The sequence below is a fragment of the Lithobates pipiens genome, unplaced genomic scaffold, assembly GCF_037356315.1.
Source record: "Lithobates pipiens isolate NorthernLeopardFrog02 unplaced genomic scaffold, aLitPip1_a1.2 Scaffold_13, whole genome shotgun sequence".
Lineage (NCBI taxonomy): Eukaryota > Metazoa > Chordata > Amphibia > Anura > Ranidae > Lithobates > Lithobates pipiens.
Genome location: NW_027507718.1, coordinates 269,423,366 through 269,448,693, shown reverse-complemented (window position 1 = coordinate 269,448,693; position 25,328 = coordinate 269,423,366). Strand labels below are relative to the sequence as shown.

Sequence of the window (25,328 nt, the reverse complement as noted above, 5' to 3'; positions counted from 1 at the left end):
TGGTCATGCTGCAGCTGCTGCACACGCAACAGAGGGCCATCAATGAGTACCTGTGCGACTATGGCACCAGGACAGGGTCAGGGGAGCTCGTTTTTTTTTCACCACGCCAGTGGGGCATGATCAGGGATGCATGCACTGTCCTATCACCATTTGAGGAGGCCACAAGGATGGTGAGCAGTGACAGTGCATGCATCAGTTACACTGTACCTTTTGTCCTACTGTTGGAGCATACGCTGGAGGAAGAGGAGGAGGAGGAGGATTGTGTCAGCATGGAGGTGGAGCCTTGCACTCAGCATCAGTAGCAGCAGTCTTTTAGGGATGATTTACAGTCCCAAGAAACCCCTGGACTTGTACATGGCTGGGAGGAGGTGGCTGCGGGTCATGTTGTCCTTAGTGACCCAGAGGACTCCGTACCGAATGCCTCAGCTAACCTACGCTGCATGGCCTCCCTGATCCTGCAAAGCCTGTGGATGGATCCTCGTATTCTTCGGATCAAGGAGAGGGACCATTACTGGCTGGCCACTCTCCTTGATCCATGGTACAAGGGTAAGGTTGCAGACCTTATCTTGCCATCGCAGAGGGAGCAGAGGATGAGACATCTCCAGGAGGCCTTGCAGAAAGGTCTGTGCAATGTGTTCACAGAGACTGGGAGGTTACAAACTCCTGGTCCTGGACAAAGTGTTGCTGAGGCTTCGGTCAGTCACAGAAGGAGCGGTGGAGAAGGTGGCCATCTGACCGATGTGTTCAGACAAATTTTTAGTCCACAGCCCCAAGGTATGATCAGTTCCAGCAACCATCGCCGGCGTCTGATTTACATGGTGCAGGAATACCTAGGGGCAAGGTCAGACTTGAACACCTTTCCCACCGAAAATCCTCTGGCTTACTGGGTCTTGAGGATGAATCACTGGCCAGAGCTTGCACAGTATGAAATTGAGCTACTGGCCTGTCCTGCATCCAGCGTTCTTTTGGAACGCACCTTCAGTGCTGCTGGAGGCTTTGGAACTGATCACAGGGTGCGCCTGTCCACCGACTCGGTTGATCAACTGACCTTCATAAAGATGAATCAGTCTTGGATCACCACCAGCTACCAAGCACCTGAAGCTGATGTAACCGAATAATTTTTTTTTAAAATGTCACAGCCCTTCAAGACTGCCTATGCTAATGCTGAGTGACTGTCCTGTTATGTTGACTGATTATCCTCTTCCTCCTCAATGATCCTGCTGATAGCTTGGAAGAACATTTTTGGTTTTGGGTGACGCCACCAGTGGCTAAGGCCCAATTTTTCAGCCCCTGTTTAACAGGGGCATGTAAATACAATTTTTGATGCAATGCTTTGCAGCAGGGCTCATTCCTGCACTCCAACTAGAGTATCTGGGAGAGGTTCCAGTGTCGTGGCACTAGAACCAGTGCCTAAGGCCTAATTTTTCAGCCCCTGTTTAACAGGGGCAAGTAATTACAATTTTTGATGCAATGCTTTACAGCAGGGCTCATTCCTGCACTCCAATTAGAGTATTTGGGAGAGGTTGCAGTGTCGTGACACCAGCACCCGTGCCTAAGGGCCAATTTTTCAGCCCCTGTTTAACAGGGGCATGTAATTACAATAACTGATATAATATTTCCCAGCAGGGCCCGTTCCTGTGCCCACCGAGAGTAACTGTGAGGACTTATAGTGTTGTGGCACAACCACCACCACAACCACCAAAGGCCCAATTTTTCTACCACTGTTCAACAATGGCATGTAATTACAATTCTTGATATAATCGTTCACAGCAGGATGCTCCAGCGCCCACCAAGAGTCACTTTGAGGGCTTACAGTGTTGTGGCAATACCAACACCTTCGGCTCACATTTCTGTAGAGCATATAGGGCAGGCCCCTACTTTTAAACATCCAACTTACAAACGTCTCCTATTTGCAAACGCAAGGAGACAACAGGAAGTGAGATGAAAACAGACAGACGGCCCAAAAAATTATACAGGGGTGATAACCCTTCCCTATGTTCCCTATGTGGAGCAACACTTTAAAAATGTACCAGTTCAAAATTAAAAACAGATTCTACTTAACACAACAAACCTATACAGTCCCTGTCTTGTTTGCACCGCCTGTATTCTGCTGTTCTGAGTGTATAGGGCCTGAGGGCCCCACACCTTTCCTTTTTTCAATTTGGGTGTGGGGTTCCCCCTAATATCCGTAGAAGACCCAAGGGGCTGGTAATGGGCAGGGGGGGCTACCCATGCCATGTTTTTCTCAATGAAAACAAGTAGAGGAGCGCCAAGTCAGTAAAAAGCATTTATTTCTTAAAAACAAGTAAATGTCTCACTTACATAAGGAATAAGTGCTGTATGAGTATACAATCCACTTTTATTCATTTGGCAGGCAGAGTCTGTAGATGGAGAGATCAACCATATCAATGGCAGAGCACTGGGAGAAAAATCAGCTGTGCCCAGCGATCCATAGAGACACAAGCCAGCCAATCGGGAGACACCGGAGGACACAACGCGTTTCTGAGCATGCGCCAAGTCCAGAACGGACATGCGCGCTCCTTTGTCAAGTGTAGGTGCACGAGAAAGTACTGTGAGCGGCATGTAAATAGAGGAGTAGGCGGGCAATGAGTTTAACCCATTGTATACATCAATGAGCAATCCCCAAAGAAGATAGCAGCTCTATTGGTGACAAGGCAATAAATTTAAATATAAAAGGACATTTGAAAAGGTGAAATTAATAATGATAAAGAATAATAAATAAATAAAGAAATGATAATAATGGATAATAAATGTTAAAATAAAAAAAATAAAAATATATATTACAATATTAATTTAATTTTTTTTATTACTTATTATTTATTTTTATTTTATTTTATTTATTTATTTATTTATTTTATTTTTTATTATTATTATTTTTTTATTATTATTATTAGTTTTTTTCTGGACTTGGCACATGCTCAGAAATGCGCTGTGTCCTCCAGTGTCTCCCTCTGACGTCACACGCTGTTGCGTTGCTATACGCTGTCCCGACTGGCTGGCTTGTGTCTCCGTGGATCGCTGGGCACAGCTGATTTCTCTCCCAGCGCTCTGCCGTTGATGTTGTCGATCTCTCCATCTACAGACTCTGCCTGCCAATGGAATAAAAGCGGACTGTATACGAGCTGCCGCCAGTGATATTGCAGAGACATTATGGGTTTTTCAGTTGCTGCAGCCAACAAGTGACTTCACTTGGATTCATCACGCTCAGGGCCGTCTTTAATATTGATTGGACCCTGGGCAAAAAAAAAAATGTGGGCCCCCCCCCCCCCTCCATGCAGTTTCGCTCTCCACCTGCTTTGAGACATATAATGCAAAGCAGCAAGACTCAAAATCAGTTTACTGAATCAGATCAGAGAGCAATTGCGTTTGGTTGCCAGAGGTTACAGTGTATCATTACCACTCACTGACTGGTTGCTAGAGGTTACAGCACATAATTTCTGCTTGTTGAATGGTTGCTAGAGATTACTGTACATCAATACTACTCATTGATTGGTTGCTATAGGTTACTGCACATCATTGCTGCTTACTGACTGGTTGCTAGAGGTTACAGCACATCATCTCCTTACTTCCTACACACCATGGACTGGGGAGACGAGGGGGCCCATTAATAGATATTAAACTCCTAGGGATCCTAGGACTCCTGGGATCAGTGGCAGTGCAGTGCAGATTTTCAAGCATGCCCCTTCACCTCCCCAGTGGGCAGCATTCAGTATAGGTAATGGTGGATATGACATCAGGGGGGAATGATATACATATGAATACCGCCTCTATTTACATATGAATCCTGCCGGTCTGCCTCTATTTACATATGCCTGTCGTCACTATTTACATGTCAATGTCGGTATTTACATGTAAACACAGGGTCTGCAGATGAGTCATCTGTACACAAAAATAGGGCAGAGCTGGGCAGCATTAGTAACAGAACTTCACACTGAAAAATTGTTAAAATAGAATAAACCGCGCTAGTCAACCCTGGGTGTTGGATAGATAAACAAAGGGGGCAGTAGGCTCGAGAAAAAAATATCTATATATAATTATAGGTTGCAGCCCCCCAAAAAAGAAGAAAATCCCCAATTGGGGTTTCTTCCAACAGTAGGAACAATTTAACAACCGGGGTAATTGGCGCTACCTCTTTAGCACAAACAGAAGATAGTTCTCAATACTGGGAAAGATGTATGTCTAAAAGAAACAATCAGGAAAAAGCCAGCAATTCCAGTAAAACTGGCCTATTTCACATCTAAAAGTCTTCAATTACAACAACATGAATAGAAATAATTGCTCCTTTCAGAAGGCGATAATTCCCTTAGAACCCACTCATTTCAGTCCAAACCAAAAGAAAGAAAAGAACACAGAAACAGCTTCTGCCAAAATCATATACAGTAGCACAGATTACCTAATGCGACTCAGACATAGCCATGGTGAGTGTAATTATTAATGACCTTAATTTGAAAACTCAATATAATCCCACAGAAACCTTACATATATCCTATAGGATAAAAACTAAAATAACAAAAAAATTATTAATGCTTAGTGCGACTATACCTTAAAATCGCATCAGTGCTAACCGTGTAATTATACCATCATACTCTAAGATAATATTTGTGAAAATACACCTCAATTGATATATGTGAAAATGAATCTGAAAATACAAAAACTATTAATGGAATCTATATATATAAAAGTGCATCAAAAAAGTGCAGGTGAGAAAACAAAATATCACCTGTGAAAAAAACAACAAGTACATATATATATAAATAAAAATATATAATATATAATATAGACCCTAGAAAGAATTACTAAAAAATACAAAAATAAAAGTAAAAATAATAGTAAAAGTGAAAATATATAGTGTCCAATTTTCCAAAAAATTTTCAGTGGTGCACATCCAATATGAAATGTTCATGAAATGTTCTCCGTGTGTGGACCCGGGTCCTTGTCGGCTAACACTCATCCTCTTGCTCGTGTGTTCACCGCTCTGACGCGTTTCGTGGTTTTCACGTCTTCAGAGAGCGCTCTCTGAAGACGTGAAAACCACGAAACGCGTCAGAGCGGTGATCACACGAGCAAGAGGGTGAGTGTTAGCCGACAAGGACCCGGGTCCACACACGGAGACTGTGTTGGATGAGATCTGCAGCCTACCGGATATAATTGGAATTTCCTTCTGGATACGGATGATCACAAAATACATGGTCTAAGGAGCTGGAGATCGTCAGATTTGTTTCAAAGGCGAATTACCCCTGCAGGGGTGTATTCTTCTGGTGAGTGGGGAACCTGTGGGGTAGCACAGAAGTCACTTTGGAGATTGCACAAGAAGCACTAAAGTCACTCTATGAACATTTCATATTGGATGTGCACCACTGAAGATTTTTTGGAAAATTGGACACTATATATTTTCACTTTTACTATTATTTTTACTTTTATTTTTGTATTTTTTAGTAATTCTTTCTAGGGTCTATATTATATATTATATATTTTTATTTTTATTTATATGTATATGTACTTGTTGTTTTTTTCACAGGTGATATTTTGTTTTCTCACCTGCACTTTTTTGATCCACTTTTATATATATAGATTCCATTAATAGTTTTTGTATTTTCAGATTCATTTTCACATATATCAATTGAGGTGTATTTTCACAAATATTATCTTAGAGTATGATGGTATAATTACACGGTTAGCACTGATGCGATTTTAAGGTATAGTCGCACTAAGCATTAATAATTTTTTTGTTATTTTAGTTTTTATCCTATAGGATATATGTAAGGTTTCTGTGGGATTATATTGAGTTTTCAAATTAAGGTCATTAATAATTACACTCACCATGGCTATGTCTGAGTCGCATTAGGTAATCTGTGCGACTGTATATGATTTTGGCAGAAGCTGTTTCTGTGTTCTTTTCTTTCTTTTGGTTTGGACTGAAATGAGTGGGTTCTAAGGGAATTATCGCCTTCCGAAAGGAGCAATTATTTCTATTCATTTTGTTGTAATTGAAGACTTTTAGATGTGAAATAGGCCAGTTTTACTGGAATTGCTGGCTTTTTCCTGATTGTTTCTTTTAGACATACATCTTTCCCAGTATTGAGAACTATCTTCTGTTTGTGCTAAAGAGGTAGCGCCAATTACCCCGGTTGTTAAAGAACTTCACACTGAGATATCAGGACACATCATGGGACTAAAACCTCAAGGTACAAGGGAATTTAAACTGGGATAGTTGCCAAGTATGAGGCAGCTGCTTTGGGCCCACAACAATGACATGGCCCAGGGCAGCTGCCCCTTTTGCCCTGCCTTTAAAAACGGCCCTGATCACGCTGTTCAAAGTACTTTTATACTTTTATACCCCTGAATGAATTTCTGATATTAGACTGATCCAATTAGACATTTAGGGTCTTAAAGCGCCAGCATCTTGTGTTTTTATTTTTTTCTCAATGATTTTCATCCGTTTTGCCGGAACCAGACATTACATTAAAACGCCAAGCAGTTTTAAATTACTTTTTTTTTCAATAAATGTCATTTTGTGCAGGGACTGTTCTAAACACGGGAAACACGTGCCACTTCACAGGCATGTTATAGACACCCCCCAGGCACGATATTTAAAGGAATATTTCTTTTTTTTCAGTTTAATCGTCATTATAATCAGTGCTCCCGAAAAAATGGCCTTTAAAAAAAAAAAATTGGCATTGATCCATGTCCCCTGGGCAGGAGCCAGGTCCCCAAACCCTTTTTAGGACAATATCTTGCATATTAGCCATTAAAATTAGCACTTTTTATTCTGAACGTTCGAGTCCCATAGACTTCAATGGGGTTCTAAAGTTTGTATGAATTTTTGGTCCGTTCGAAAGTTCTGGCGCGAACTGAACCGGGGGGGTGTTCGGCTCATACCTATTAACCACATCTCAAAACATAGTATACATGCACAAATTTTGAGCTCCTCTTAATGCCTCCAATAGCAGTTTTCTTACGTTCTCCAAGGCAATCATTGGAAACTTCTGCTAAGTTCCCGGTTATCTGCAAAAGTAACAAAAAACTCAAAATTTTTATAAAATTGTTTCAACACTTAGGCTTTTTGTAACAGTTTTTAGCAGTATTCTTAATGCGTCATTAAACCCGTATGAATAAAACTGTCAGTACATGCTGTATTACAGGCTGGTCATACTCATTCAGTTGTCATGGGAATTGTTTTCTATATTCTGAAAAATATCTGGTTGATCCTGCTGTTCACTGTCCCTCCCACCTTGCATGTGCCCCCCTCTGCAGCCCAGTGGCGGCTGGTGAAGTTTTAGGATGGGGGGCGCAAGACCCCACCCCTCCACATTTGGCCCATCCCACTTCTCATAAGCCACACCCCTTATAGAATCCACATCATATACCAGGCTGCACATTATACACAGGGTTCTGCACATCATATATCAGGCTGCATATTATACACAGGGCTCTGCACATCATATACCAGGCTGCACATTATACACAGGGCTTTGCACATCATATATCAGGCTGCACATTATACACAGGGCTCTGCACATCATATACCAGGCTGCACATTATACACCGGGCTCTGCACATCATATACCAGGCTGCACATTATACACCGGGCTCTGCACATCATATACCAGGTTGTACATTATACACAGGACTCTGCACATCATAAACCAGGCTGAACATTATACACCAGGCTCTGCACATCATATACCAGGCTGCACATTATACACCGGGCTCTGCACATCATATACCAGGTTGTACATTATACACAGGACTCTGCACATCATAAACCAGGCTGAACATTATACACCAGGCTCTGCACATCATATACCAGGCTGCACATTATACACCGCGCTCTGCACATCATATACAGTATTAGGCTGCATATTATACACAGGGCTCTGTACATCATATACCAGGCTGCACATTATACACAGTGCTCTGCACATCATATACCAGGCTGCACATTATACACCGCGCTCTGCACATCATATACAGTATTAGGCTGCATATTATACACAGGGCTCTGTACATCATATATCAGGCTGCACATTATACACAATGCTCTGCACATCATATACCAGGCTGCACATTATACACAGTGCTCTGCACATCATATACCAGGCTCCACATTATACACAGGGCTCTGCACATCATATACCAGGCTGCACATTATACACTCTTGCTGTCCTCTCTCTTTTTTTTAGTGCTTCCGTCCAACTATCCAAAAAAAAAGAATGAATTTGATGAGTGTGGGGGTGGGGGGGGGGGGTGCAGTGTGTTGCCGTCCAACCTCCAAAAAAAAAGAATGGATGAGCTGATAGCTGAAAGCTGATAAGTGGGGTGGGGGGGGGGGGATGTATGTGCTGACATCCAACCTCCAAAAAAAAATTGAGAATCTGATAAGGGGGGGGGGGGGGTTGGTGCTGACTCAGACTCTGACAGCCACAGGCATGACACCCAGAGGCATGATGGGACTTGTAGTTTTGCAGAAGCTGGAAGTCCGCTTGCATATCCCTGGTGTAGACCAAACATTGCCACATCTACTGAGTTTAAAATCCCTTTTAAGTTTTTTTATGTCCTTTTTTCTTATCTGTGCAGCCCACATAACTATAGAGTCACATGCATATACACTCTAGATAAATGTCAGTCCACTCCCTAACTACTCTTCCATGCCCACTAAAAAGCACAATGGGGTCAGATATTACATGTTGATTGATGGAGGCATCACCTCCCTGTAATTTTAAGCACAAACAAATAGACATGCATACAAATAGACAGAGGCTGGAGGTAAGTGAAACCTCCCACTAGATAGCCTAAACCATGCTGTCACAACTGTGAGAGGGAAGAGAAGGGATACATTGTATCAGTACATACTACACTATGGGCTTCCTTCTTCTTCTATGAACCATATGAATGAGAATTTCACCCGTGGATGACAAACCAGATTCCCAGGGAGGCGCCAGAGAGCGGCACAGGGGCTGACACTGTGGAGGCGTTTTTGCCCCAGTAGGGGTAAGGATCTGGTGAGCGCAATATAATCTAAGTTCACCAAAGCGCACCGGGAATTCACTTTGGAAATTTGCACAAGTCACCATTTGGAAATAAAACATTGGTCGTGAACTGTTTTGCATATTATAAAGTATTTGCCAATAATTCCACACTCATAGGAAAAGAAATTGGAAGATCTGAACTTTTTTCTCATTATTATTCACTTGTTAATTCTAACAAAAAATGTCTTTGGTTTCTGATATAACCACTGGGTGGTTTGGTATTGGTTATAAATGCTGATTGATGTTTTGTAGCACTAAGGAATTTTGACATATACCTATAATTTTTTTATTTTATTTTAATTTTTTTCACCTGAAATTTATAGCAGCACGAGGCCCCTGCTAATGGGAATGGACAATAATATTTTAATAATTTGTTAAACACATTATAAAGTAGCAATCTCATAGCACTAACAAGTAAAGGGTTTTGTGAATGGAAATATATAACTGATTTAAAGGTATAGCGCCAATTATACCCAATTTTCTTTTCATATTTCCAATAGGCCCCATCCGATTGGGGGGGGGGGGGGCATATTAAGTAAAGGCAACTCTTACCCTATATTATATCATTTTTGCATTACTCCAATATTATTCCATAGCGCAATCTCATCCTTTCTTCTTTCATTGGTTCATCTATATGCTTCCCCACTGCCTCTCCTATCCAGGTCCTGCTGCCCCTGGGCCCCTATGTGTTCCCCTGTGCCTCCCGTAGCACTGCCAGGTTTCCCTTTCCCTTCTCCTATTTGTGTCAGAATGAAGAGTGAGGGAAGGGGCCAGTAAATATGACATTTACTGGCCCTTTCCTATTCTGCGCGGTGAACTCACACTAGGAATTGGCCGTTCACCCCATCAGAGCAAACACAGTGTTCTAGTTGTATCCGAGTTTCTGGGTGCTCTATTCAATTTTTCGTTATGTTATTATGTAATGTATTTTATGATATGATGCAGTTTTCACCATGTGGTTATTTTTACTAACTTAAATACATTTTTTTATATGTTTTAAACATTGTCATACATTTCTACTGTCTCTCTCTATTCTGCCCTTAAAGTCCCAATTGGGGTAACCATATTCTTTATTTCCTTTTCTGAATGAACCAATGACTGACTGTGTCCATTCCTAACTGTATTTAATATGCCTAAGTTTGTGAATGAACAGGAAACTCTGTACAGAACTGTTCCTGTCCATTCTGTGTTGCTGAGGTTGCAGAGATGGAGATTGAGGGCTGTGTCCTTAATCTCCTTTCTCTGTGTAAAAAGTGGAACATCAGAGGTCTATTTATACCCTTGATATTTCACCAAAGCCCCCAGTGGAGCTCCTGAAAAAAAAAAAAAAAACTTAAAAAAATCATACAAAATACAATATTAAAAAAATAAATACAATAAAATGGTAAAAAAGACAAAAATAGAATAAAAAACAAACAAAAAACACAGACACCAGTGGTGAAACTACCAGGGTCGCAAAGGTCGCACTTGTGACTGGGACCTAGGGTCCTGCCACTGTGGGGGGCCCCACTGCAGAACATGAAAGGGTCCTACTGGGGAACCGTAATATAGAGTCCCATGACAGGATTAAAGGGGCTGGGGGTCAGCCTGAATGTTCTAGTTACATCTCTGGCTCCTCCCACTGATTTTTCCCTGAAGACAGGCTGGGAAAGAGCTGAGTCACATGACAGCCAGCCGTATATTGATTATGAGAAAGGTACTTAGAATTTATTTTTTCATTAAAATAAATACAATACCATCATCCATATACAGTGGATATAAAAAGTCCACACAACAATGTTAAAAATGTTGGGTTTCTGTGATTTAAAAAAAAAGAGACAAAAATAAATAATTTCATAACTTTTTTCACCTTTAATGTGACCTATAAACTGTACAACTCAGTTGAAAACAAACTGAAATATTTTCGGTGGATGGAAGTAAAAATAAAAAAAACGATACAATAATATGATTGCATAAGTGTGCACACCCTAAAGCCCCATACACACACATCAGTTTTTCTGCTGAGTTTTTCCTTCAGATTTACCAAAACCATATAATATGAGGTCAAACCTTAGGAGTTCCAATTTGTATGCAATCAGGCAGGCTCTTGCACTACATGGTTTTGGTAAACCTGAAGGAAAAACTCAGCAGAAAAAAAACTGATAGTGTGTATGGGGCTTTTAAAATAATACTTTGTTGAAGCACCTTTAGATTTTATTACAGCACTCAGTCTTTTTGGGTATGAGTTAATCAGCATGGCACATCTTGACTTGGCAATATTTGCCCACTCTTGTTTGCAAAAACACTCCAAATCTGTCAGATTGTGAGGACATCTCCTGTGCACAGCCCTCTTCGAATCTCCCCACAGATTTTCATTCAGATTCAGGTCTGGGCTCTGGCTGGGTCATTCCAAAACTTTTATCTTCTTCTGGTGAAACCATTCTTTGTTGATTTGGATGTGTGCTTTGGGTCACTGAAAGATGAAGTTTCTCTTCATGTTCAGCTTTCTAGCAGAAGCCTGAAGGTTTTGGGACAATATATTTTTTTTAATCAAAGAGGTTTTTATTGCTCAAGAAACAAGCAATATAATCATACATGAGTCACAGTATACTTTGGTCATTTAATTGTGCAACATACAATTATTTGTTACATCTTACAGTGTATTTATTTAACTTCTAGTCAATGTAACATCATTCATACCCTGTTGGATTTTTCGTTTTATGTTACATTTCAAGCCCCTACCATCAAGTCAACATTTCCTGTGTCCCTGCCCTTGCCCCAGCATGCATTCTGATATCCATCCAGGTGTGTCCCCTATTACCATTTACATCTATAAGCTTCCCAACAATCTCATCTGTGCTAGTTCCTTGGGACTTATTCTTGGTGTATCTTTCCATGCATCCCATAGCCTATACAATTTCCCAGTATTTCCCCTGTGCTGGTATATGTACTTTTCCATGATGAGTGTGTTTCCCATGCATTGAATCCATGTTGTAACCTTTGGTGGCACGGCCAATTTCCTAGTTTTCCTAGCCTGAAACAGCGTTCTGGCGAAAGCCATCCTCGTCATCTCCTCTAGGATCACCCCTTCCAGTACCCCCAATAGACATTTGGGACAATATTGACTGGCATTTGGAACTGTTCATCATTCCCTCGACCTTGACTAAGGTTCGTGTTCCAGCTGAAGAAAAACAGCCCCAAAGCATGATGCTGCCACCACCATGCTTCACGGTGGGTATGGTGTTCTTTTGGTGATGTGCAGTGTTTTTGCATCAAACATATCTTTTGGAATTAAGGCCAAAAAGTTCAACCTTGGTTTCATCAGACCATAAAATATTGAAATGGTAAAAAAAAAAATATATATATATATATATATAAAAACTACTGACATCATCCACTGCCCTACTGACTCCAATCTTTGCCCCACTGTCACTGTCCATCGCCTTACTGACATCATCTTCTGCCCTACTGACACCATCTACTGCTCTGCTGACATTATCTACCACCCGAATAACACTGTCCACTGCTCTGTTGACTGACACTGTCCATTTTAAGGTAGGCTAAGTTTATATTTTTACAATGACATTTGTTTTAGTATATTTTTCTAGGTTTTCCTTACTATTTAGTTAGGTCTTGCTGAATTCTGATGATATTTGATCTCCACCTCTCAAAAGGTGCTTACCCTTGCAATGTTACAAGTTATTTACATTAGATAAAGGCATAACATTTCCACACTGATACATGGTTTACATTTAACTTAGGCCCCAATCACACCTGAGAACAGCATTTTCAGGCAGAAAATCACACGATTTTACAGCGTTTTTGCGGCGTTTTTTGCTGCGTTTTTACCGCGATATTGCCGTGTTTTTCTGCAGTGTTTTTCTACCGCGCTTTGCCACGATTTTGTGCAGGGCAAAAGGTCACCAAAGAAGAAAAATGCCCAAATCTGCCCAATTCGAGCGACAAAAAAGGGTCCGGAACTAGTTTGAGCTTCAGGCCTTCAGCTTCAGGCGACTTGGAGTGGAGATGTGAACCATCTCCATTGAGAATAATAGATTTTTTCCCCTCCAGCATTTTGTAGCTTCAGGCTTCAAGCTACAAAATGCTCAGGTGTGAATGGGGCCTTAACCAGTTACCGACCGGCGCACGGCGATGTACGTCAGCAGAATAGCACGGGGAGGCACACTGGCGTACAGGTACGTCCATTTCTATATGCCGCCCTGCCATCGCATGCGTGCCACCGGCGGAGCGCTCCCCTGTGAGTCTGGTTGCGGGTCCCATAGACTTGATTGTCGCGGGGATACCCGCGATCGTTTCACGGGAGGCTGACCGCGGAGATGCTGCTTATAACAGCATCTCCCCGTTCAGCCTCCCCATGAGACGATCAAGGGTATCCCCGACTGGATTATTTCCTAAGTGTACATAATACAACTGGGTACTAACATTTATAGGTAAAGTTGATCTGGGGAAAATCCGTTTGCCTCTCGGGGATCAGGAAGGAATTTTCCCCCTGCTTTAGCAAATTGGATCATGCTCTGCTGTTTTTTTTTTTGCCTTCCTCTGGATCAACTGTGGGTACAGAATTGGGTATATGGGATTGTACAATATTTATTTTTATTTTTTTGTGGTTGAACTAGATGGACTTGTGTCTTTTTTCAACCTATGTAACTATGTAACTCAAGCATAGTAAACTGTGTTCTTCTTGATCATTCACACTTACTCTGTCTTAAAAGTGAGGCAGGAAATTTCAACAAAGTTTCCTAACAGGGCTGTTAAAAAATACAAAATAACATTGTAAAAAAATACAAATAATAAAATTGTAAAAGATAATAAAAAAACTGCTTACACTATTCACTGCCCTACTGACACCAACCGCTGCCCTACTGATATTGTCCACTGCTCTACTGACACCATCCTCTGCCTTACTGAAAACATCCACTGTTCCACTGACACTGTCCTCTGCCCTGTGTCAGTGAAAATTGGCCATACGCAGAGCACACAGCCAAATCTCCTGTTTCTAATAATAATAACATTTCCGTCTTAATTATATAATACTTTACCTTAGCCATCAACCAACTCATCCAAGTAAACAGATACGACCATCCTTAAGTTCTCAGTTCTGTCAGCATCACTGACCTCTCCCTAGCCAGCATGGCCTTTTATTATCACAAAAGCTTTCACAAACAGGAAGTGCAGATTCTAGCCAATCACTTCTTACGTGGGAAGTGACATCACAGAAAATTACAAACAGTAACCCTTCCAACGGGGTTCATTCAAAAGAACCAATCACTGATATGTATACATTCAAATAGACTAAGTGATGTGTGCAAACGATCAGGTGCAGAGCCATGCTTTCTGTGAGATAAAGGTTACACTAGAAAGCTGGCTCCGCACAAAACCATATGAAAACCGACCAAATGCTTTAAATGACGTGAACCATACAAAACCATTGCTCAGTGGGCCATAATATTCATATAGTTATGCTATAGTTCCCATGTACACAAACATGTCTGCTCGGAGTCATTAATGCAGTCCCCAGGACGTGGTCAGTCTCCTGGTGAGGCATAAACGAACATCCTTAAAAGAGCAACCATATCTGCAGTGTCCACAGGAAGGTTTTCGCGGCCACTTGTCTTCCGACAATGTCTGTATGTGCGAATACGCTCACATGAGCGCATTACAGCAAAACCGACACTGGGGGACATCTGACAACATACATTTATAGGAATTTCCACAACACCTGCTGACAAAGTCCAACGCCCTACTGACACTGCCCACTGCTCTACTGACACCATCATCTGCCCTACTGACACAGTCTACTGCTCTACTAACACCGTCTGCTGCTCTACTAACACCATCCCCTGCCTTACTAAAAACATCCACTGTTCCACTGACACTGTCCTCTGCCCTGCTGACAAAGTCCACCTCCCTACTGACACTGTCCACTGCTCTACTGACACCGTCCACTGCTCTACTGACAAGCTCCATTGCCCTACTGACACCGTCCACTTCTCTACTGACAACCTCCATTGCCCTACTGACACCGTCCACTTCTCTACTGACAACCTCCATTGCCCTACTGACACCGTCCAGTGCACTACTGACAACCTCCATTGCCCTACTGACACTTTCCTCTGCTCTACTGACACCATCCTCTGCCCTACTGTCACTTTCCACACACCATCACACTGACACTGTCCTCTGCCCTGCTGATAAAGTCTAGCTTTCCGGCATTTACCTGAAGAGCCAAGGCCCGAGTCATGTAATATTATTCTCAATATGGAATTTAAAGTTTTTGCTATCAAAACTGTGTGGTTTTTGAATGTCTGATAGAAAGCATGGGAAGGTACACCAATCTAGTATTATGATTTATCTGATATTTCTGAAGTAAGAAAATCTGGCTTTGTTGTTTTGCAGAAGTTTAATACTCAGTGGAATGACTGGGAAAACCTGAGAAATTCGATATAACAAAGAGGTTTTAAAAAAACACGTAATTTACTCAGCTAAGGTTTCTAATCTAGCAGGACAGCAGATGTTCTATGAATGCCTTTGTAGTACTGACCAAAAATGTATTGATCTGATTGCTCAATGCACTGCTTTTCCAACATATTTATGCTATGTTCATATCTCCCAAATAGCAGTGATGATTTACAAACATTTTGATTACTTTGGTTGTATTGATTATTGATTGTATAATCTGAAAGCAAGTCTTACAAACAAATACAAAGAGACATAGGATTTGATTGACAGTGGCAGGAGCCAATGGCTCCCTCAGCTATCAGCAAAGCCCTTGATAGCAGGAAAAGAGGCAAGGAGACCTGCACCTGGGCAGGGGTAACAGGCAGTGCAAGATTTTTTAACTTAATACAGAGAATTCATTAGGGTACAAAAAAACCTTTAGTGTTAGAACCACTTTAAATTGCAGGTAAATTACATTTCATTGCAAGCTATAATAATAAAAAAACAACACACACCTCAAATGTTAGTGCTTTTAAAAAAAAGCATTGCTGTCAGCCAAACTTAATAAAAAAAAAAAAAAAAAAAATCTTCTGCACTGGTACATGTTCCTCAGGGCAGTGCCCACCCCCAAATGCTATTTTTTGATAACCCTTTGCCTATTAGCCATATTTCTTTTGAAATATTCAGATCACATCCATTTCAATGGGGTTTGGGTTTGGCTTCCAAACTCCTTTGAAGTTTGCCAAACCCCGCTCAGACTGAACCCAGGCTCATCCCCAGTGGCAACCCAAGGCATACTATAAAGCCGGCCATAAACAGATTAAAATTTGTCCAGTTCAGTGGGAACCGGATAAATTTTGATCTACATTAGGTTACCAAAAGTATTGGGATGCCTGCCTTTACACACATATATGAACTTTAGTGGCATCCCAGTAATAGTCCGTAGTGTTCATTGAGTCAACCCACCCTTTGCAGCTATAACAGCTTCAACTCTTCTGGGAAGGCTGTCCACAAGGTTTAGGAGTGTGTCTATGGGAATGTTTGACCATTCTTCCAGAAACACATTTGTGTGGTCAGGCACTGATGTGGACGAGAAGGCCTGGCTTGCAGTGTCTGCTCTAATTCATCTCAAAGGTGTTCTACCGGGTTGAGGTCAGGACTGGCCAGTCCTCCACCCCAAATTCACTCATTCATGTCTTTATGGACCCTGCTTTGTGCACTGGTGTGCAATCATGTTGGAACAGGAAGGGGCCATCCTTAAATTCTTCCCACAAAGTTGGGAGCATGAAATTATCCAAAATGTCCTGCTATTCTGACACCTTAAAATTTCCCTTCACTGGAACTAAGGGGCCAAGCCCAACCCCTGAAAAACAACCCAACACCATAAGCCCCGTCCACCAAATGATTTGTACCAGTGCACAAAGCAAGGTCCATAAAGACATGGATGAGTGAGTTTGGGGTGGAGGAACTTGACTGACCTGCATAGAGTCCGGACCTCTGCCCAGTTGAGCACCTTTGGGATGAATTTGAGCATAGACTGCAAACCAGGTCTTTGCATTCAAATTAGTGCCTGACCTCACAAATGCTCTTCTGGAAGAATGGTCAAACATTCCCATAGACACACTCCTAAACCCTGTGGACAGCCTTCCCAGAAGAGTTGAAGCTGTTATAGCTGCAAAGGGTGGGCCAACTCAATACTGAACCCTACGGACTAAGACTGGGATGCCATTAACCACTTGCCGACCAGTGCACGACGATATACGTTGGCACAATGGCACAGCTGCTCAAATGGGTGTACCTGTATGTCCCCTTTAAGACGCAGCATTGTGGGTGCACGCCCACCATGGACTTTATGTGCGCCGGTGTCCCGCGATCGTGTCACGGAGCGGCAGAACAGGGAGATGCCTATGTAAAAAAGGCATTTCCCTTTTCTGCCTAGTGACATGACAGGGATCTACTGCTCCCTGTTATCGAGAGCAGTGACCGCTGTCATGTCAGTAGTAACCCATTCCCCCCCACAGTTAGAATCACTCTCTAGGACAGATTTAACCCCTTGATTGCCTACAGTAATCAGAGCATTTTTATAGAGCTGATCACTGTATAAATGACAATGTGTCAAAAGTGTCCATGAGTCTGCCATAATGTCGCAGTCACAATAAAAAAACGCTGATCGCTGCCATTACTAATAAAAAAAAAATATAATAAAAATGCCATAAATCTATCCCCTATTTTGTAGACACTATAACTTTTGCGCAAACCAAATCAATCAAGCCTGGTGTCTCTTCTTCCTCGCTTCCTTATCGGGCTGCTGCGCGCAATGGGAGGCTTCCGCTGTGTGACGCTTCTCTTCTTCTGACAGTTCTTATATAATATAATAAGTGACTCCGCCCCCTCTGATGCACGCTTCCGTTATATAAGTGTCAGAAGTGAAGTGAAGAGAAGCGTCACACAGCGGGAGCCTCCGATTGCGCATAGCGGCCTGAGAACAAAGCGGGGAAGAAGAGACGCCATGGAGGAAGATGCCGGACGAGAACACCGGAGCAAGAAGCAGAGGATCGGAGGAAGAAGAAGATGGAGGAAGAAGAAGATGGAGGAAGAAACCAAAGGATGAAGGAAAGAAGAATGAAGAAGACCCAAAGAAGATGAAAAGAAGAAGACTTGAATAAAGGAATTGTCAAAAACTGTCTCTTGTCATTTTTAACACTTTTGTCTCTTTTTTGGTGAAATGGTACCATTTCACACAGAGGGGGAGGCCGGCATCTGGGGATCCCCTTTTTAAAGGGGGCTTCCAGATTCCGATAAGCCCCCTGCCCGCAGACCCCCACAACCACCAGCCAGGGTTGTGGGGATGAGGCCCTTGTCCTCATCAACATGGAGACAAGGTGCTTTGGGGGGTACCCCAAAGCACCCTCCCAATGTTGAGGGCATGTGGCCTGGTACAGTTCAGGAGGGGGGGTGCTCTCTCGTCCCTCTCTCATTTCCTGCAGCCTGCCAGGTTATGTGCTCAGATAAGGGTCTGGTATGGATTTTGAGGGGGACCCCATGCCATATTTTTTTTGGTGCGGGGTTCCCCTTAATATCCATACCAGACCTGAAGGGCCTGGTATAGAATTTCGGGGGACCCCCACGCATTTATGCTAACATGACCTGTGTGCAAATAGCCTTAAAAAAAACCAGAAGTGAACCAGCGTAAAAAAACGTTGAGAGGTGCGCCTGTTGAACTTATGCAAATGCATCTACACGGCTTGATATTTACTAAGATTTTTTTGCTGGCGCAGTGAACCAAAGTACTTGAACGTGCGCAAATGCCGCTTGTGCATGCGCAGTGCATAAATTGACCTCACACAGTTCCAAGTGTATTTGCAGAGAAAGTTAATTTTGGATTCTATTTTGGTCATATTTGTTACTTGGACAGTTATAACTATACTTCCTCACATCACCCCCATAATATTGGCATTTCCACCTTCTTTTAATCCTGAGTTGAATAATGTGTGCGCCAGGTCTATAGCGGTGCACCGATCGCCGCCTCCCGTGCGCCGGCATGATAACAGTAAATGGGGAATTGCGCCGTGTTACAGGCACAAATGCTTTGTGAATACGAAAACGGCCGCTGCGCATCCACGTGCGCCGCAACTCATGGCGCAAACCTTTGTAAATCAGCCCCCATGTGTTGATAGGAAACCCATAGTTGAATGAAAGAATTTTGTTATTGTATGGCCTGCCTTGGTAAGTAAAAATTGTGACTTGTTACACACAAATATATATATAAAAAAAAAATAGAGTATATACGTATGTACATATATACTCTATATAAAGGGCCAAAAACATATGTATTTAAGGCCCTTTATATAGAGTATATACGTACATACCTCCCAACTTTTTGAGATGGGAACGAGGGACACCTATTAGCAAAAGCATGTAGACATAGGACTATCTCGCGCCCCCTTAAAGGAGAATTATACAAACAAATATATTAGTCAAACCCACAAGTTTATACTAGGGACAGAGGGACTATATGCATGTATATATATATATACATATATATATATATATATATATGCAGTGTGTTATTTGTTTTCTAATGTAGCAGGATAAAGACTGATGCACAGGGCCATAGATGAGCTGTACATCATGTAGAGCCTGTGTAATGACGTTCTTCGTACAGCCACCCTAAAACATGCTTTTGAAGAGGCAGCCGTATAAAGTAGGGCACCAGTGATAAAGAATTGAACTTGAAAAAGAAATAAAGGATTAAAAGAGTACCTGAGTTTATTAATGCTTAGTTTTGTGTCATGAACTCTCAACGACTTCTTGTGGTAGTTTGTGGAGTAATGTGTAACTGTTTTATAGCCATTTGCATCTGATAACACAGGGTTAGATAACCTTTTGAGCACAGTGTGCCAAAAAATGTTTTCAAAGAAATTGAGCGTGCTGAATGTCTAACAAAAAAATGTCAACTTCACCCTCTCAATCCTGAAAAGGATTTTTTTATAAAGTAAATGCTGTAAACTACTTTAGTAGTGTAAAATTAACATCACACACTCTCACGCTTCAGATCAGCCCCAATTCATCCACCTTCACATCTCAAATCACTGTCCCCCTGCTCATCTGCCCCACCACTGTACCACCCTGCTCTTCTGTGCCACCACTGTACCCCCTGCACATCTGTCCCACCACTGTACCCCCTGCACATCTGCCCCACCACTGGACCACCCTGTTCTTCTGTGCCACCACTGTACCCCCTGCTCATCTGTCCCACCACCGTACCCCCTGCACATCTGCCCCAGCACTGTACCACCCTGCTCTTCTGTGCCACCACTGTACCCCCTGCTCATCTGTCCCACCACTGTACCCCCTGCACATCTGTCCCACCACTGTACTACCCTGCTCATCTGTCCCATCACTGTAATCCCCCTGTACATCTGCCCCTCCCCCCACTGTACCACCCTGCTCATCTGTCCCACCACTGTACCACCCTGCTCATCTGTCCCACCACTGTACCACCCTGCTCATCTGTCCTACCACTGTACCACCCTGCTCATCTGTCCCACCACTGTACCACCCTGCTCATCTGTCCCACCACTGTACCACCCTGCTCATCTATCACACCTCTGTAACCCCCCTGCACATGTGCCCCACAACTGCACTACCCTGATCATCTGTCCCACCGCTGTACCCTCTGCTCATCTGTCCCACTGCTGTACCCCCTGCACATCTGTCCCACCACTGTACTACCCTGCTCATCTGTCCCATCACTGTAACCCCCATGCACATCTGCCCCCCCCCCCACTGTACCACCCTGCTCATCTGTCCCACCACTGTACCGCCCTTCTCATCTGTCCCACCACTGTACCACCCTGCTCATCTGTCCCACCATTGTAACTCCCCTGCACATGTGCCCCACCACTGCACTACCCTGCTCATCTGTCCCACCGCTGTACCCCCTGCTCATCTGTCCCACCGCTGTACCACCCTGCTCATCTGTCCCACCGCTGTACCACCCTGCGCATCTGTCCCACCACTGTAACTCCCCTGCACATGTGCCCCACCACTGCACCATCCTGCTCATCTGTCCCACCACTGTACCCCCTGCACATCTGCCCCACCAATGTATCACCCTGCTCATCTGTCCCACCACTGTACCAGCCTGCTCATCTGTCCCACCACTGTACCACCCTGCTCATCTGTCCCACCACTGTAACCCCCCTGCACATGTGCCCCACAACTGCACTACCCTGCTCATCTGTCCCACCGCTGTACCCCCTGCTCATCTGTCCCACAGCTGTACCCCCTGCACATCTGTCCCACCACTGTACTACCCTGCTCATCTGTCCCATCACTGTAACCCCCCTGCACATCTGCCCCCCCCCCCCCCACTGTACCACCCTGCTCATCTGTCCCACCACTGTATCGCCCTGCTCATCTGTCCCACCACTGTACCGCCCTGCTCATCTGTCCCACCACTGCACTACCCTGCTCATCTGTCCCACCGCTGTACCCCCTGCTCATCTGTCCCACCGCTGTACCACCCTGCTCATCTGTCCCACTGCTGTACCACCCTGCGCATCTGTCCCACCACTGTAACTCCCCTGCACATGTGCCCCACCACTCCACCATCCTGCTCATCTGTCCCACCACTGTACCCCCTGCACATCTGTCCCACCACTGTACTACCCTGCTCATCTGTCCCATCACTGTAATCCCCCTGTACATCTGCCCCTCCCCCCACTGTACCACCCTGCTCATCTGTCCCACCACTGTACCACCCTGCTCATCTGTCCCACCACTGTACCACCCTGCTCATCTGTCCCACCACTGTACCACCCTGCTCATCTGTCCCACCACTGTACCACCCTGCTCATCTATCACACCTCTGTAACCCCCCTGCACATGTGCCCCACAACTGCACTACCCTGATCATCTGTCCCACCGCTGTACCCTCTGCTCATCTGTCCCACTGCTGTACCCCCTGCACATCTGTCCCACCACTGTACTACCCTGCTCATCTGTCCCATCACTGTAACCCCCATGCACATCTGCCCCCCCCCCACTGTACCACCCTGCTCATCTGTCCCACCACTGTACCGCCCTTCTCATCTGTCCCACCACTGTACCACCCTGCTCATCTGTCCCACCATTGTAACTCCCCTGCACATGTGCCCCACCACTGCACTACCCTGCTCATCTGTCCCACCGCTGTACCCCCTGCTCATCTGTCCCACCGCTGTACCACCCTGCTCATCTGTCCCACCGCTGTACCACCCTGCGCATCTGTCCCACCACTGTAACTCCCCTGCACATGTGCCCCACCACTGCACCATCCTGCTCATCTGTCCCACCACTGTACCCCCTGCACATCTGCCCCACCAATGTATCACCCTGCTCATCTGTCCCACCACTGTACCAGCCTGCTCATCTGTCCCACCACTGTACCACCCTGCTCATCTGTCCCACCACTGTAACCCCCCTGCACATGTGCCCCACAACTGCACTACCCTGCTCATCTGTCCCACCGCTGTACCCCCTGCTCATCTGTCCCACAGCTGTACCCCCTGCACATCTGTCCCACCACTGTACTACCCTGCTCATCTGTCCCATCACTGTAACCCCCCTGCACATTTGCCCCCCCCCCCCCACTGCACCACCCTGCTCATCTGTCCCACCACTGTATCGCCCTGCTCATCTGTCCCACCACTGTACCGCCCTGCTCATCTGTCCCACCACTGCACTACCCTGCTCATCTGTCCCACCGCTGTACCCCCTGCTCATCTGTCCCACCGCTGTACCACCCTGCTCATCTGTCCCACTGCTGTACCACCCTGCGCATCTGTCCCACCACTGTAACTCCCCTGCACATGTGCCCCACCACTCCACCATCCTGCTCATCTGTCCCACCACTGTACCCCCTGCACATCTGCCCCACCAATGTATCACCCTGCTCATCTGTCCCACCACTGTACCACCCTGCTCATCTGTCCCACCACTGTAACCCCCCTGCACATGTGCCCCACAACTGTACTACCCTGCTCATCTGTCCCACTGCTGTACCCCCTGCTCATCTGTCCCACCGCTGTACCCCCTGCACATCTGTCCCACCACTGTACTACCCTGCTCATCTGTCCCATCACTGTAACCCCCCTGCACATCTGCCCCCCCCACTGTACCACCTTGCTCATCTGTCCCACCACTGTACCGCCCTGCTCATCTGTCCCACCACTGTACCGCCCTGCTCATCTGTCCCACCACTGTACCACCCTGCTCATCTGTCCCACCACTGTAACCCCCTGCACATGTGCCCCACCACTGCACTACCCTGCTCATCTGTCCCACCGCTGTACCCCCTGCTCATCTGTCCCACCGCTGTACCACCCTGCGCATCTGTCCCACCACTGTAACTCCCCTGCACATGTGCCCCACCACTGCACCATCCTGCTCATCTGTCCCACCACTGCATATACAGACTAATTTTACTGTTGTGGGTTTAGTAACACTTTAAGGGCCAATTCACACCTCTCTGGTGTGGTAAATTTTTGTAACATGTGCGGTAGTGTGTTGTAGTGCCATTCATTTTAAATGACAACACAATTCTAATTCACATGCATTGCAGTGCACCACAACTGATGGCAATGCACTACTGTGTGTTGTGGTGTTCTGCATTGCCAAAAATGGTGGATGGATGTGCATTTTTTGAACATTTTGGCATTTTTTCAGTCTTAAGTGCACCCTAATGTATTTGCGTTAATGCAACGCACCAGGATACCAAGGTCTGAATGGCCCCTAATGCCATGTACACATGGTCGGACTTTCCGGCAGAAAAAGTCATATGGAATCATTTCATCGCATATTACGATCGTGTGTATGCTTCATCTGACTTTTTTTTTCAAAAATTCTGACGGACCTAGAAATAGAACATGTTTTAAATCTTTCCGACAGAATCAATTCCTATTGGGAAAACCACTCGTCTGTATGCTGTTCCGACGGACCAAAAACAATGTAAGGGTAGCTATTGACTACTGGCTATTGAACTTCAATTTTCTAGTCCCGTCATATGTCACCACATTCTAAATGATCGGACTTTGGTGTGATCATGTGTAGGCAAGTCCGTTTCAGAAAAACCGTAAGAGTTTATTCTGACGGAAAAAACGGTCGTGTGTACGTGGCATTAGCCATTTTGGTTGCAGTCTGGGAATGTTTGAATGGCAATGCTGATTGTTGCTTCAAAGTCGAACTCCAGGATTTATTTTTTATTTTTTTGATCGCCCCTCCTGTATGTAAATATATTGCAATCCACTTATCCCCTCTATGTTCTGAATGACTTCCACATTCGTCCAGTGCCGGCAGTCCTCCCCAGGAAGACCATCAGAAAAACAATCTACTATATTAAAATGCATAACAGCATAAAAAAATAATAATAATAATAATACTCAGAATGTGAGACTGTCATAGTGCAGCGGCGGTGTCAGTATAATTAATATATATATATATATATATATATATATATATATATATATATATATATATACCGCATATACAACTTCAACCACACATTGTGAAAAATAGACTAATCAGATTTTCAGCTTCAGTGAACCCTTTATCTATAGTTTTCCACAGTCTTTTGACTTTTTACATAGTAATTTATTTATTTATTTTTCATGAGAAAGAGACTTGAACAAAGTGCAAGCATAGTTGTAATCATTTACTCACAGTAGGAGCCGTTAAGAGTGTTACCTTGTACTAAAGCAGTAATAACAGAAAGCTGCTAAAAAAAGAAGCTGCACATTGAAGACTTCTGATTGAAATGGATACCACTGGAAAAGTAAGAGTATTTTTTTAATTTTTTGGCTTTATAAACAGTTGCTATTAAAATTGAAATAATGTTTGTCAGGCGTTTGACTGTTACCATGCCTGTGCGACCATGTGACATTATCTAGGTACACATGTATGTAATGTGGCATGTGCATAGATGTGAGTTTTACATGCTTTGCATTTGGGCAGCCTATTCATTTGAATGGACTGCCCAGTGCACAGAAAACGCACTACAGAAGTGCATATACCATTATTTTTAAACTCAGTGCACTAAAATGAATAGTAAAAACTTACTATGCACTGAGGTGCTACAAATGCCATGCAATACCACATTGTGAGGTGCCATTAAGAATGAATGACACTGCAGCACACTTACAATAAAAACATACATTCTGTGCGTTGCTTGAATGCATGTAATTTCATACAAGTTTCTGCAGTGCCTAGATGCGATTGAGCAATTAATCTGTACATATGCATGAAAAATGTGCTAACAAGAAATTGTCTTACTGCCTATAGCAATCCGGGAGAATCCTT

At 43.9% G+C, this 25,328-nt stretch overlaps 1 protein-coding gene across 2 annotated transcripts in view; it reads left to right on the top strand.

Moving 5' to 3' along the window:
* The first annotated feature begins 24,641 nt into the window (after positions 1–24,641).
* LOC143974844 (alcohol dehydrogenase 1-like) overlaps positions 24,642–25,328 on the top strand; it is a 217,699-nt gene continuing 217,012 nt past the window's right edge. For both annotated transcript variants that reach the window (XM_077476601.1, XM_077476600.1), the window contains exon 1: positions 24,642–24,804. In XM_077476601.1, coding sequence (XP_077332727.1) covers positions 24,787–24,804 — 18 coding nt within the window. In that variant the 5' untranslated portion in view covers positions 24,642–24,786. The remainder of the gene's footprint in view (positions 24,805–25,328) is intronic.